The sequence below is a fragment of the Chionomys nivalis genome, chromosome 10, assembly GCF_950005125.1.
Source record: "Chionomys nivalis chromosome 10, mChiNiv1.1, whole genome shotgun sequence".
Taxonomy (NCBI): Eukaryota; Metazoa; Chordata; class Mammalia; order Rodentia; family Cricetidae; genus Chionomys; species Chionomys nivalis.
Window position 1 is genome coordinate 21,921,706 of NC_080095.1, and position 15,026 is coordinate 21,936,731.

General features: G+C 36.9%; 1 protein-coding gene across 2 annotated transcripts in view; it reads right to left on the reverse strand.

Moving 5' to 3' along the window:
• Window positions 1-15,026, reverse strand: part of Papola (poly(A) polymerase alpha) — a 53,427-nt gene that overhangs the window by 20,039 nt on the left and 18,362 nt on the right. For both annotated transcript variants that reach the window (XM_057783330.1, XM_057783329.1), the window contains exons 4-14: window positions 14,660-14,741; window positions 13,058-13,167; window positions 12,173-12,226; window positions 10,837-10,948; window positions 10,120-10,209; window positions 9,891-10,029; window positions 8,362-8,434; window positions 6,995-7,115; window positions 6,050-6,134; window positions 661-714; window positions 147-266 (exon numbers count right to left, since the gene is read on the reverse strand). In XM_057783330.1, coding sequence (XP_057639313.1) covers window positions 147-266; window positions 661-714; window positions 6,050-6,134; window positions 6,995-7,115; window positions 8,362-8,434; window positions 9,891-10,029; window positions 10,120-10,209; window positions 10,837-10,948; window positions 12,173-12,226; window positions 13,058-13,167; window positions 14,660-14,741 — 1,040 coding nt within the window. The remainder of the gene's footprint in view (window positions 1-146; window positions 267-660; window positions 715-6,049; window positions 6,135-6,994; window positions 7,116-8,361; window positions 8,435-9,890; window positions 10,030-10,119; window positions 10,210-10,836; window positions 10,949-12,172; window positions 12,227-13,057; window positions 13,168-14,659; window positions 14,742-15,026) is intronic.

The following is a 15,026-nucleotide window of genomic DNA, read 5'->3' on the forward strand; positions in this document are numbered from 1 at the left end:
AGAAAGGTGCAGGCTGAGACATGAAAATCAAAATTTCCAGGGCGATCTGATCTACAAGACCGTCTCCAAAATCAAAATGCCTATAAAAGCATCTACAACTAACCTGAAAGGATAGGGAAATGGGATTCAATTAGAAACAGGCTTACTTGTCAGGATTTTCTTTGGGGGCTGGAAATGACTGGGGGTTCACATGAGCCAGTGTAATAAACTCATTCTTCTCCAAGCTTCCAACCAGGATGCGGATTTTTGATTCCACCAAGCCCACCCTGGACAAATGTCATTAATATTAATGACCAATTCTATTAAAAAATTCATATGCAAATCAAGTTTTCATGTAACAAGGTAATACAGATATTGTATACAATACACATACCAAGGCAGTTCAAATGATTGAACTATTCCCCTAAACATAAAACTAAGAGGATCTACCAAAAAATGCCAAATTGGATGAAAAAAGAACCAGGCAACTTCATCCAAATAGAAAGTTACACTAACCCAGGATCTATCAGCAAGCTGAGTCAAACAACAAAGTACAGTCAAGAAGTGAGCTGTGGGTCTTTCTGACAAGGTGCACGCTTCTTTATGAACAGATGCCCCCCACGCTTGTGCACTGAGCTATCTATCAGACTTGTTTGGGGAAAGCCTCCTCTTACTACTCACCATTCCAGACGTTGCTTTTCCGTGGGCGCACTTGCTAGAAGTACAATATAATGCCTTTGAAGATAAAGACAACATGCTATTTATTGTATTTATGTGCTTTGTGCTGGATCTTACAGCCAAAATGTAATAAGCTTCTCACATTTATAGACCAACATTCATTCAGGAAGGGAGTTTGTAATCAGTGTGCACATAAAATCATGTAAACTAAATTCCATGTTTTCACTATTAGCAAGCTGGATTTTCTACGACAAACTGAATAATTATCAAGAGTAGTTTAATTTTCAAGGCTTAGAAAACATTACGAGGTAATTTTGCTCAACACTTCAGCAGAGTGTTCTACCTACAAAATTAACAAAAACACGGAAAACGATTGAAAGAAAACATTTTCATGGAAGCAACAGCAACAACAACAAAAAACGGGGCTCTTGACAAAAAAGCAATCACTAGTATAGCTTTTACAAAAGGTAACTTAAAAAAATAACATTATGAACATCAGGCTTCAGGTAATATCAAATGGTATTTATCAACCAAACTGCATCTGGAGTCAGGCCCTCCACCCATCCAAACCAATGGTATAAATAAACTCCCGCAACAGAGATGTGGCTATCCTACGAGTAAGAAAGTGATGCTTTTACTCAGAACTTAAAAGTCTTATTTAAAATGTAGAAATGCCAAATTTTTATTTCAAAAGATACCAAGGGCAAGTATCTATTCTTATGCCTTTTAAAAGCGATTACAACTAAACTAGTAGAAAACCCCTTTTTTCTTGCACTAATAGCGGAATAAATTACTCTGCATATTCCTCTTAGAAGTGTTATAGGCTGAGTTTTCCGTAAAACTTTACCTCAGCCGGGTGGTGGTGGCTCAAGCCTTTAATCCCAGCACTCGGGAGGCAGAGGTAAGTGTTATCTGTGAGTTCAAGGCCAGCCTAGTCTACAAAGACAGGTCTAGGACAGTCAGGCCTGAGAAATCCTGTCTTCAAAAACAAAAACACAAACAAACAAACAAAAAACCCACAAGAAAACCAAAACTTTACCCCCAAAGCAAACTGCCATCATTACCTAGTGGCCACTAGACAGGAAAAAAATACCAATATGAGCTAGTCTTCAAAAAGTCTGAGAGCTTTCTTTCTGGTACTTGTTCACATTGTACAAGTAATATTGCTGCTCAAGACAAAACTACCAACCAGCTACCCCACAGCTATATACATCATGAATGCTACACTCTGATGAATTAAAGCATTTTTTCTTAAGCCATATGCTTTTGAAGAAGTCATTAAAGAAAAAAAGGGGTTCAAATTCTTAACTTTGCAATTCTAAACACGACTCTAGGAGTTATGTACCAGCTGGACAACAGAATGGCATTTTTCTTTTTGGAAAAATACGGTCAAATTTAACTAAATTAACAGAATTTTATAAACTCAAAGTACAGAAAAACATACAACAGCCCAAGACACACAGAAATGAGGTGTCTATAGAATACACTGCTATGGAGCCATGTAGTCCACATACAGAAATATGAGTAATTCCTTCCCCATTTGGTCAGCATTAGTTCAAACTAAGTCAAATACAAATAGTCAGGAGTCATGTAAAAGCACTAAAAGTACATGCATTTTGTGTATAGGGGAACTTGAACTAGGAATAAAACAAACCAACAAAATCCTGACATGCTTAATCACATTTCTGGGTTACTAAGACAATAAAAAGGATGACTTCATCACAGGAAAAGAGGAGATGCAAGTGCTCTCAAGGTGTAGCAGCTGTCAGAACAGACAACCAAGTATAAATCCCAGGCACACACACAGCTTCACAAGCATCAAGCTGCCTAAGTTTTATATAGCACAGCTTTTCTATCTCAATCTTAGCACAGTAACTTGGACTTATTACCCCGGCTGGACAGGTACTTGATCCTCTCACCTCAAACTCCTAAGTGCCAGCATCATCATACCCAACAAGTTTTTCCTCACTCCCCTGAAAATTAATATTCTTATTCATCACCTGAGTCTTCATCAAAAGATTAAGTAAAGCATAATGCTTTCTATTTATAAATATAAAATATATAATTCATTTAATAACAATTTTGTAACTTATACTTTGACTATTCAGGAAATCCAATGGGGGTGTTAAAGTCTCTTCTCTGTATATTATTTAGACACATGTACTTAGTTTCATATAGATAAATATAATAAGATTTATGTGGGTAAATTTATATGCAGCTACATTTAAACAATATAAAATAATTAAATTTAAAGTAAGCTGCAAATATATTACATAGTTCATTAGAAATGCAAGACTTTGCCAAGAAACTAAAAATCTCCAATCAAGTTTCTAAAAATTTACATTTTTATTAGTTTTTATTTGCACATGGGTACTTTGTCTACATGTATATCCTTGCACAATGCGTATGCGGTTCCCACAGAGACCAGAAGAGGGCATCGGATCCCCTGGAACTGTTATTACCGACAGCTGCGAACAGTCATATAGGTTCTAGAAATTGAACTCAGATCTTCAGGAAAAGCAGCCAGAGCTCTTAACTGATGAGTATCCTTCTAGTTCTCACTATTTTTAAAAAACCAAATTAATATTTAATTCCCAAGATCCCTCTGGACCAGATGGATTTCTAAGACTATTTTGTTGTCTCCCAAAATGTGATACTCTTCATGTCAGCTAGCTCAAATGTCTCCAAGAAAAAGAAAATCTAAGGTTAATTGTCATTAACTGTCGCCTAAAATTTCAGTTCTCTCTCTCTCTCTCTCTCTCTCTCTCTCTCTCTCTCTCTCTCTCTCTCTAAAACTTATGTAAAAATGTCCTGGGGCCAAGAATATACTTCAGCCAGATAAAGTTCTAAGAATGCTTTAGTTATTATATTACAAAAGCTATTTACCAAAAAAAAAAGGATTTTGTAAGTATGTTTCTTGGACATTGCGTCTCAATACTTTACCTGGATAGGTCATGATTCAGACACCATGCACTGAAAGGAAAACCTATCTTTTAGTCAAAATCCTTATAGTTCTCTTTAACCCATAAACCAAGAATTAAAGCTCACTATTTTAAGGTGTGTTGCTGATTTTGCTGGGAGTTGAGGTGAGCTCATGTATTCCAAACTGATTATGAACTTGCTATGAAGCTCAGGCTGCCTTGAATCTTGGTCCTCTTGCCTTTACCTCCCAAGTACTGAAATTACACACGTGCCCCAAACTCAGATTTTACAACCAATTGCATAGATAAATTTTTAAATACATCCTTACACTTTCTCCATTTCTAGTGAAACATAATCCTTAAAATGGCTATTTCCTAATGTCCAGGATTTGTTGTTACTTAACAGGTTAAGAATCTTACAAGAGGAAAATATTACTTAAAACTTTGAAAATTTACAGAACAATGCCATTCCTTTCTCCAGGACGATTCCCCCCCTTTGAAAGTGGATGAGTTTACATTTATGACAAACACAATTTCTATGGTGCCCTCCCTTCCAAGAATAACAGGGCTATTTCATACAATTTAAAATCCTAAATAAAGGTAGTACTTTCAAGGCATGCTTCACACAAACTCAACCAACTTTCAATTTACTGAAAACTAACAACTCCACTTTAGGTTACAGCATAACTGGTGTTTCATATGAAGACACTTAAAACTACTAGAATCTGTGAGTTCCATGAGTCTAAGACAGCCCCTAGAGTGCCTTGAGGGCATTTGTGCAGAGGAATTAAATCTTATATTCTCTGACACTCAGGATTTAAAATTTTATGAAATAAGCATGTTGCTACATCTTTCTTTTTTTAAAGTCTTTTTAAATAAAAGTTTGACGGCCTCAGGTGTCCGGAAAAAAATACGAATAACCCTTTGCCAGATAAAAACCTTACAGGCACTCCAGCAAATACTCAGAGGTATTGAAAAACTGCCAGTGCCTTTCACGCAGCTCTAGCAGTATCTGTGGATAAAAACTGGAGTGAGAGCTGGGCGGTGGTGGCGCACGCCTTTAATCCCAGCACTCAGGAGGCAGAGGCACGTGGATGGATCTTTGTGAGTTCGAGGCCAGCCTGTTCTACAAGAGCTAGTTCCAGGATGGGTTCCAAAGCTACAGAGAAACCCTGTCTTGGAAAAATAACAGAAACAAACAAACAAACAAACAAAAACTTGGAGTGAGGTCTATTCCATAGCATTTATCTTTCATAAAGTCGAAGCTACTAAAGCACAAGTTCCCCTCTTTCTCCAGCTCTTGTAACTACAGATGAGACAGGGAAAGGAAGTGTTCATATTTGAGACTTGGCAACTGAGGAACACTGGTCTTTGGGGTCTTATTTTTCTTGATGTAACCATGTCTCATGTATGGTAGTTTTTCAAGTGTTGGCATATTGTTAAATACTCATTGGTCATTTCCTAGACATTAAAAAACAGTTATCTACCAACGGAATGTAATCTAGAAAATGAGCAAGAAAACACAAGCACTTTGATACTATGCTACTTCTGCCACTCTCACTGACAACACAGTGCTCCGGGACACAACAGTTAAACCGGCTCCATCACTGCTTTTTCATGCAAATACAGAAACAAAACACAGAGACGTCATGAAGGTCATCATTCTTTTAATTTGGGAAAAATATAAAATAATTTCGCTTCAAGTATTTAACAAAACACAATTCAACACAAAATCAAATGGTCAGGAAAATCTCAAGCATTAAAGCAAAAATTTAAGTGGGACTTTGCTAATTTTTCAGCCCAGGGCAAATAAAAGTTCGAGTCCATATTTGGTTTTTGTAATTTCTTTAAGATTTATTGTAACTTACATTTTTCAACACAACACAATTCATAAGACTTTTAATCTTTAAGGTGTTAAAGTATTATATTAAAGACATTAATAAAAGTTATACCCACTTAAATTGTTAGAAAACTGCTCGCAGACATATTTTTGAAAGGGGAAATAGTAGGCCAATGGTGTGCTGCTAATTACTGAAAACATTAAATCAGCCAAACACATTGACATTTCATTGGGTCTGTGCATGTTCTAAATACCCTGGTTAAGTTGTCAGAATTAAATGTAAGAAGTTTCTTGAGAAAGAACTGAAAATAGATAGTTAAGAGTTTATCTGCTTGCTAAGTACAGACTGTCACGGTGACAAGTGACACTCCTAGAACTGATGCTGCTGACACACAGTAGGAATGCCAGGCCAATCAAGCAACAAAACTCTAAGGCTGACACATTTTATTGATAAAGAAAAAAAAAAGCCCAAAACCAGAGTTACTAAAAATGCTAAGTCCTTTGTGACAGTAAGGAAAACTACAGACATTGAAGAGACTCCAGAGTTCACTAACCTGGCAAGAGATACCACATATGTCACTGTTAACCACTACTTAAGAGCAACATGGCTGACATGCCTTAAAATACATACTTGTACTTCTGAAAGAAGTTTGGCGCTTCAAAAAGTTTGGACCACTCTGCCTTACTCAGCAAAATTTCATCTGTGATAGCAAGACCTAAATTAAAAACATATTAGAATATTTGTATGTTTCAACCTAGCAATATAGAATTTTAAATATATTTTAAACATACTACATGCATTCACTATAATCTTAAACATTAGCAATGGAAGGTTTATTTCACGTCCTTAGAGCACATTTTACATGTTTTTCAAAAGCACTGGAAAATTTTCTGAGAACCACATTCCCGGTAAAGGGCCATTATTAATAAAATGTCATGCTCACAGGAAGGCTTGCTCAAACAGAAGCACAGTAGTTACCTGAAAGAAAAGTCACCCACATAATGTTCCTGACTTTTTCAAACAAGTTATTGCTATCTTTAACAGGCAAGAAGCCTTTCCTGTTAAAAAGCTTTCTTACGTGAAGTCAAAGAGTTAGTCAACTTAAGGCTGAATACTGTACACGGCCTTTTCTACCCGATGCCTTCAGTCACCTTGATTCTTTGAGGAATTAAGATAGCAATTAGTAATAGCTTTAAATTTAAAATAAACTGGGGCCCAAAGTCAAGGGTCTTCTCAAAGGCAGGGTTTTGGGTCCCAACTACCCTCCAAGTTCTTTCCTGGAAGTGTGAATCCCATCCGTCCCTTGTGTCACTCATAAAGGCTATATGGCATCAACTCTGATGACACGGCCTTCAAAGAAGCCAGAAGTACACATCTTAGGTGTGCCTTCATTTTCCAACAATTCTGCCATAGTAAACTGCTTATAAAAATTGTTACTCTGCAATATGAGATCAAAAATAAATACACAAATCCAGTTTGGCAATTCAGTTAAATCACACAACTAGCTAACTGATGGGTCTGTAACAGTAGGCAGACCCTTCGTGTATAAAGTAGAGCAGAATCAGAAACACTTACCTTGTTTAAACTCCTCAACCATGACCATCCGTGTTGAAACGGACACATTGTACGTGGAGTTCTGCTGTGGGTATGCTGGTGTAATTATAGGCATAAGATGGTACCTATCACTGGGGTTTACCTACATACAACAACAGCCAATCAGTTTCTTCAAGTATATATACAACAGACACTTGGACTTTTACCCCTTGTTAAACTGAACCAATGATTACATTTTACTTCATTCATAGCTGGAGTTGAGAAATAAAAATCATGTCAGGAGACTGTTTTATAGAAACTTTTTACAGAATGAGAGATCTAGCCAATAGTCTGTTCCCATGCTGGAGGCACGACTACCTTGAAACCTGACTGCGTGCACCTGCTGGGCAAAAACAAAGCAAAACAGAAAGATGTAGTTGTAAATCTACTGCTTTTCCTTATTCAGCAGCATAAATGAGGATACCTGCAGAATTACACTTTTAAGTGTTCTTATAAAACTCAGTTTAAATAAGATAGGACTGACCCTCCAAACTCAGCTATCAGAAGCTTACGCTTATTAGCACAGGGAAGAACAGCTCTGGGCTGTTGAGACAACAGGCTGATTTAGTGACTGCTCATCTGTACACTAAAGAGTTCATCACTACAGAAGCAACTACAACTCACTCTCCCTTAAAACGCCTTCAAGCTTAGGCAACATGAAAGCGCACAGCTTGGGGCTGAGCCTAACTGAAATTAAAAGGCTTTGATACTGTAATAAATAACAAACTAATTTTTAAAAACTTGTAATCTCAAAAACCTAGAAAGTTTTGATTTAAATTAATTCCTTTTATTAATTAATCAATAAAGCTCTCGTTACCAACATCTAGAAAGTATAGGCAGTAAATGCTATGTGACACTTCTCAACAAAACGGATGCTCTTTCTTAGCCAACCCACTTCTGCATCTCTGAAGCATCTAAACATCTTTTTACAATTATAGCACAGGCACTGCAATAGTGCTTAGGAGCCATCTGCTACATAGAAACACTACACAAGAGCTTTCTACAAGTCAATCTTAACAAAGTACTTAGATCAAATAAAAAATATACAGGGATTTTTAGTATCCTTTTATTATTTTTTTAAAGCACAAACACCCACAACTTACAAAATAGTTCTCTATGGAAAGAGTTGTTAGTAAAATCTGTGCCAACTGTGTACATTAGACGTGGTTTACAGGGTACATCATTACACTTCTCACACCAGGGGACACTAGAGAGCAGGTCATCTAGAACAAGGGTACTATGAGTGTATTCACTCATTTGTAAGGACTGGGCGGCTTCCTTCAAGTTTATGCAGGTGACTTTTGTTATTGAACAGTGTGAATTTGTAGGGGAAAAAATAATACACTAACCCTTGGGTCCCACACAGGCAAATTAAGATTGCATTCTTCAGGCTGTTTCAATAGCACTGGATTTGGCCATTCCCTGTTCAAAAAGATTGTAGCACTTGATAAGACTACTGGACATTAGCATCTAAACGTATTTGTTAAACATACAGCATTTGTGAATGTGACCCTATTTTACTCACTTGGCACATACACCATAGTCTCTCAATCCTTTCTGTTGACGTAGTATCTCTCTACAAAATTAACCATTTGATGTTTTCTCAAACTCATGGCAAACACCTGCTCTGTCAGAGAACTGATAAAGCACTATGCAAATAAAAAAGTGTCAATCTCAAAACATCTAATGTGTTCACCTCAACCTTTAGCAAGGTTAATCCCATTTAGAGAAAAAAAGAATCCTGTCTTCACACTAGTTCCATCCACGGACATATGAGAAGTTACTTCTGACTACAGTCAAAGTGCTAGGAATAACTGTAAAAGTCAAGGACGCTGCTTCCCATATATTACTATATAATACAGTGAAATGCTATTTCTTTCACTTTATAGAGATCAAAGATGAAAAATGTTTGTGTATCACCTTTGGAGAAGTTCTAAGTCTTTGATCTTATCACACTTCACTCTTTGTGACAAAGGCAAAGCAACAGAACTAAACTGGGAAGTAGCCAGTGTAATTATAAATTATATCCATGAGTCTAGCTGTTACAAAGCGACTACAAAGAAACAATTCTTGTTTCACATGGAAGAAACGAAGGAGTTGAAAATATAGAAGACAAATCTCTTTAAGATAATTTGATTAAAACCCTAACTTTTTGGGTCAAGGTAACCAACACAAATTGGCAATGTCTTGAACTTTTCCTAAATCAAAATTCATCAACATGCACATCTTCATTAGGAAAATATAACGAATTTTTCCTGGACTAAGTCTCAAAGGATTCAGCAACTACATTATTTTTTCAATCACTTAATGTATTGTTTTTAATTCTTATAAAAAGTGATACTTTTAAGGTTTTGCCAAGACAATGAACAGCTGGAAGTAAGCAAAACGCAACCACAAAAACAATGGCCAAGCACTTAGAAGCATTCAAAATGAAAGTAGAAGTGTGTGTAAGTTCTAACCAACCTATCAACGCATGAGATCAGCACACATCACAGTAGCTAAAGTTCAGAGTTTATTAGGAGGACAGGCTCACACAAGTAGAACAGGTATCATCTGCCTTCTGATCCTGGAAGAACTAGGTTAAAGCAATGGAGTTTAGGTCTGCCTTTTCAAATTCAATGTCTCTTCCCAAATGGTAGCTGTATCTTGAGCTAAAACTGGTTTTTTTTTTTTTTTTTGGTTTTTTTTTTGTTTTTTTTTTGGCGGGTGACTGAACACAAGGCCTTGCATATGCCAGGCAAGCACTCTACCACTGAACTACACCCTCAGCCCACAAACTAAAATTGGAATCTGAAACCAGCTGTAGAAATGTCATAGAAATAAGACTAAACTTCAGTGTCTACAATCAATTTTATTGTAATATAATCTAAAAACATACCATTTAGAAAATACCAAGAAAAATTTATGTACAAGAGTGGATGCTATTGCATTTGGATAAAGCTGGCAAGTTCTTGCTACTAGCATAGCCCAGGATACACCACCGAGGAAACCTAATATATTGGAATAGATGTTGTGCCCTGTTGATAAGGGAAAAGCAAAAATATAAGTTAGTGTTAAGGAAGAGCTTAAATGTTTTTAATAAGCTAGCCAACAAATTCTGAACTCACGTTTGGCCCACAGTTTGATGGCTCTCAGAGTTAACCTGAAGTTGTCAATGTTTGGTACTAGATGTAAAATCTCATCGGTTACCCTGCAACCTGATTAACAGGAGTGAGAGAAACAGAACATTAAGCCATCAAAGGAATTATGATAGTGATAATTTTCTAAGACTATCCTCAAATTAAAACCTTATTTGGCAGAATGTGATTCAGTAGTAAATCAAGTAGTTATTTCCTGTCCCAAGCATCATCCTAAACCAAAACTAACATACTGTGGTAGTTAATCTTGCAACTAGTAACTGAAACTTTTTCCTGTCCAGATGCCCCGAGCTTCCAATGGTTGTCTCAAAGTACTGGTAATGAGCTATTCTAACATTTAAGAGAAAACCCCTCTCATTCATCTGATAACATTATGAAGCAAATATCAAGTGCAAATTAATGAAGGCTACACAGTAAAACCTCAATTACTAGCAACATTACAAATGTCAGTATTATGAGGATTTCACATACCATTAATAACAGGAAAAACTATTAAGATCATCAGTGAGCAAATAAACTACCAGACACTGCTCTGTAGTCTACCACGAAAAGAATGTATTGTATTCATAATGCATTAACAACTGGCTACAAAGCATACATTTTAAAAGCTATTATTTGCTATTTTAAATAAAAAAAGAAAGAAAAACGCCCTCCAACACCACAAAAGGAAGCAGGCTTTTTACATACCATTAAGGCTTCTTATGCATCTTATATCTAGGTTTTTAAGCAGACTGTCATCTCGTAGGTCCAAATCTTCTGGAATAGTCTGCAGTGCTAATCTTGCAAACAAAATATCAATCTAAAACAAAAAATAAAATCTATATTCCATATCTGTCAAACTAATTTTAAGGTATTTCTATATTAAAAAAAATTCTTAAAGCCCTTTCATTAACCATCAACACTGCAATGGCTACAATGGCCTCACAAGAAGCCCAAACTGCAGACACAGGCATTAATCAGAGGCTAAAGCATGCAAATGGAGATAAGAACTAGAATTAACATACACTACATGTCATTTCAACTATAAGAAGTCTACTAATTTTGCTAAATGCATACACTTGAATTAACTTCTGGTTTAGCATCTGTAGGAGCTGTAAGCTAGCTGCATATTTAAAGGGGCAAAAATAGGAGATAGTACTTTGATAGGAAAGGTAGTCCCTTGCTCTGGTGTCTGCCTCTCCTGCTGCTTCTGGGGAGCACAAAGGCCTGTCTAGGGTGGTGCAGATACTAGCTCAGAAAGGAGCTCACATAATCACTTATTTTCACATAAAAAGAAAGCAAAACCAGTAGGTAAACTGGATGTCAGCTTATATTTTAATTATAGTTTTATATTTAAATACTGGCTATAAATATTTATACAAATTTAATTTGTAACCAAATTCGTAACATTTGGTCTACTTATTAGAATCAATAGTTTAACCTTTCATAAAAGTTAGGCATCCTATAACAACTCTAAAACTAACCCCAACTACAGAAAAATACCAGCAAATTATTCTTTCCGTATCTCAATTTTATAATTAGCAACATTATCATCAAGTCACTATTAATTTAATAGAAGTAAGTCTGCAGACAGCCCTCTGTGCTCCCCAGAAGCAGCAGTAGAGGCAAACACCAGAACACTCACTAAATCTGCTGCCAAAGTACTTAAAGTCCTGCTAGCTCACACTACCCCGTCTTTTAAAGTACCTATGCAAACTGACATAGAGAGAAAAGCTCCTTCAAAAACAGACCGTGTACTTATTGCCTGACTCAGAACACAAAATTCACATGTGAACAAAATATCAGAAAACTGCTCTGCAGCAGCTTCCAGCCCTAGATCCTTTGCTTCAGTTCACACTTGCACTTGCTGCTGGAAAAAGAATCTAACAGATATATTCTACAAAAACAGGCACCCACTTCCATGACAAAAAATTGTTAGTACCAATCAACTCACAAATTCTTACTGGCAATCAAATGTTTATCTACAATGACCAAAATCCAGGACAGTCCATACAAAAAGCTGCCCGTTAGGACTAGACCTTACCTCTATTCCATCAAAACAGAGTTTGATGACTGGTACAAATGCCTCTTCAACAGCCTGTGAGAAAGTAAACAAGTTTAGTTCCTGAAGCTTCGTAAGTCCATGACATGCTTCCGTTACGTTTTCCCTTAGTCTGTCTGGGCCAGGGTCTTATTAAAACAACGTGGACTCAAAACAGTCGCACAGTTGAAAATATCCCGAACTTCTGATCCTCCTGCCTCTAATCCCCAAGGGCCCAGATTACAGGTGTGCTACATGTGGCTATTTTGTTACTTGTTAAAATGAGGAACTTGAAATTGTTTCAGGATAATTTAGCTGGGAGTAGGGAGTGGGCAGCAGGAAGAGAGAAGGAAAGGTGGGTATATAAAATGAATGTAAAATTTAAAATTAAATAAATAAAAGATAATATAGCAGAATCCCAACAAAAAATAATGTTTTTAGCAATGAAATTTAACACTCAAAATCCTTCATTTCTGTCAGAGTATGTCAGCTTTTTCATTACTTATCCACTTCTATTTCCTAATCCCCCCTCCCTCCCTCTGTGTTTACTGACACTGGATTTCTCTGTAGCTTTGGAGCCTGTCCTGGAACTCACTCTGTAGAGCAGGCTGGTCTCAAACTCCCAGAGATCCGCCTATTTCTGCCTCCTGAGTGCTGAGACTAAAGGTGTGCAACCCCTCCCATAGCTATTTACTAATTTCTAAGTATAAGTTTATCATTCTAGTTTTGTTATAAAATATACAAGGCAAATGAATGCTGAGTGCTCAAAATGGCCTAGAAAACTGGAATAGCTCAATTAGTGATTCCTCTACCTCTAACATAAATTTCTCTCAAAGGACTAAGTGGTATCTTTTTAACCCTTCCTCTCTTGCCCCAATATTTACATACTCTTAAGTCTTTTACTTCTTCTTGTAATTTCAATTTATCATAGAATGAGGTGAAAAAGTCACTCCGATCAACATGTCTTGGTGCAACACACAATGCATCAATATCAGCACCTTAAAAAATAAAAATTCAACCATTACACAGTAGTACAAAGAAATTGCCTTGTTATCGTAACAATAATGGTATTTGATATTAGTTGACACAACATCAGCAAGCTCTAGAACTTTACCCCCTGACAAACATAATCAGTCAGTGGGGAAAGGCAATGCTAACTAATTGGTATGCTTTTCTTCAGACACACTGTACTCAAATTAGACTTCATAAACAAGTCAAAACAAGGATGAGCCAGGACTTTCCTTGAGTGCTTATCCATGGTCTTGATGTCATTCTTAAACAAACCACAAGTTGAGCGGTGGTGGCAAAAGTCTTTGATACCAGCACTCAGAAGGCAGAGGCAGGAGGATCTCTGTGAGTTTGAGGGCAGCCTGGTCTACAGAGAGAGTTCCAAGACAGCCAGGCTACACAGAGAAACCCTGTCTCAAACAAACAAACAAACAAAAAAAAAACCCCACAACTTTACTGGTACGTAGAGCGCTCTGCTGAAAAGCAGTAAAACAAAACTTGATCAAACAGAGAGATCTCCATGGAATCAGGTCTCAAGACTAGATATCATACTCAAAAAGTCACCTGAAGTGCATCCTACAAAGCATACAGGACATATCAAAACTAAACATACTATAGCTAGACAGAGCAATAAGACAAAAGAAAATAGAGTGCCAAGGCATTCACATGGTTTAACAGTGTGACCTCTTCCACTTGAGCTGTATACACTGGTTCTGTCTCCTAAGACGCTGACTCGTATTTATGAGAGTGAAATTACTTTAAGGAATAAATAAGACAATGAAGATTAAGAACTTAGTTTCTGGAGGCTGGTGAGGTGGCTCAGTAGTGCGGAGCACCAAACATTAATTCCCAGCCTACATGGCAGCTCATACCAGCCCTCTAAACCCCAGATCCAGGGGATCAATGTCCCTTTCTGGCTTCTGCAAGTACCTGTCACACATGTGATACACATGCCTGCATGAATAAGAAAAGTCATACATAGACAATGAAAAAGTATTTCTTAAAAAAGTTACCCTTTTCAAAAAAAAGTTAATATTCAGTGTGATCACCAGTAGCTACAGACCCATTAGCTCAGTTTTTCCTAAGCTGTATTTTACAATCTTACCAGCGATAAAGAAATGAGGACAAGAAAACGACAAACTTTCTTGGAGCCTTGGCTTTTCTCATACCCAGTGTTACTCTTCAGAAAGGAAGGAATCTACAGAAAACTGTCCAAACAATAGGAGCTGCCCTGCACCTACACTTCCCAATATAGCTGCCAGCCACATGCTGTTCAATACAGAAAATGTGGCTTACTCCAATGGTGAACTGAGTTACTACTTCAATGCATCACGACCATCAGGTATAGAAGGCTCTATCTGAATTTAAAATTCCTTAAGGATTCTCACTTCCTTGTTAATTAAATCTTGTGTGTGATTCATAAAAAACTGTCATAATCTTAAGAAATAAAAGTTTATTAACTCAAAATAAGTAATTACCTACCTTTGGTATGTACTCCTAGTCTGTAAGATCCAAACGTAAAAATTTTTCCTCCAACATTTTCAATTACAGATTGTGGAAGATTCTGTCAAACAAAACAATGGTTGTCAGCAAAGCTTCAGGGACACCACTTCAAATGATGTAACAGCTGATTTCTGAGTTTTGTCAATTTAGTGTGTGTGTGTGAGGTTTCTGTTTGTTTTGAGACAAGTTCTTAACTGTGTAGCCAGGCTGATCTCAAAGTCTCCAATTCAATCTACCTGCCTCAGAATCGCAAGTTCTGAAACTATAAAATTGCTATACTTTACTACACAAAACTGGGATGGTGGCACGTACCTGTAATCCTCAGCACCAGGGAGGAAATAAAAGA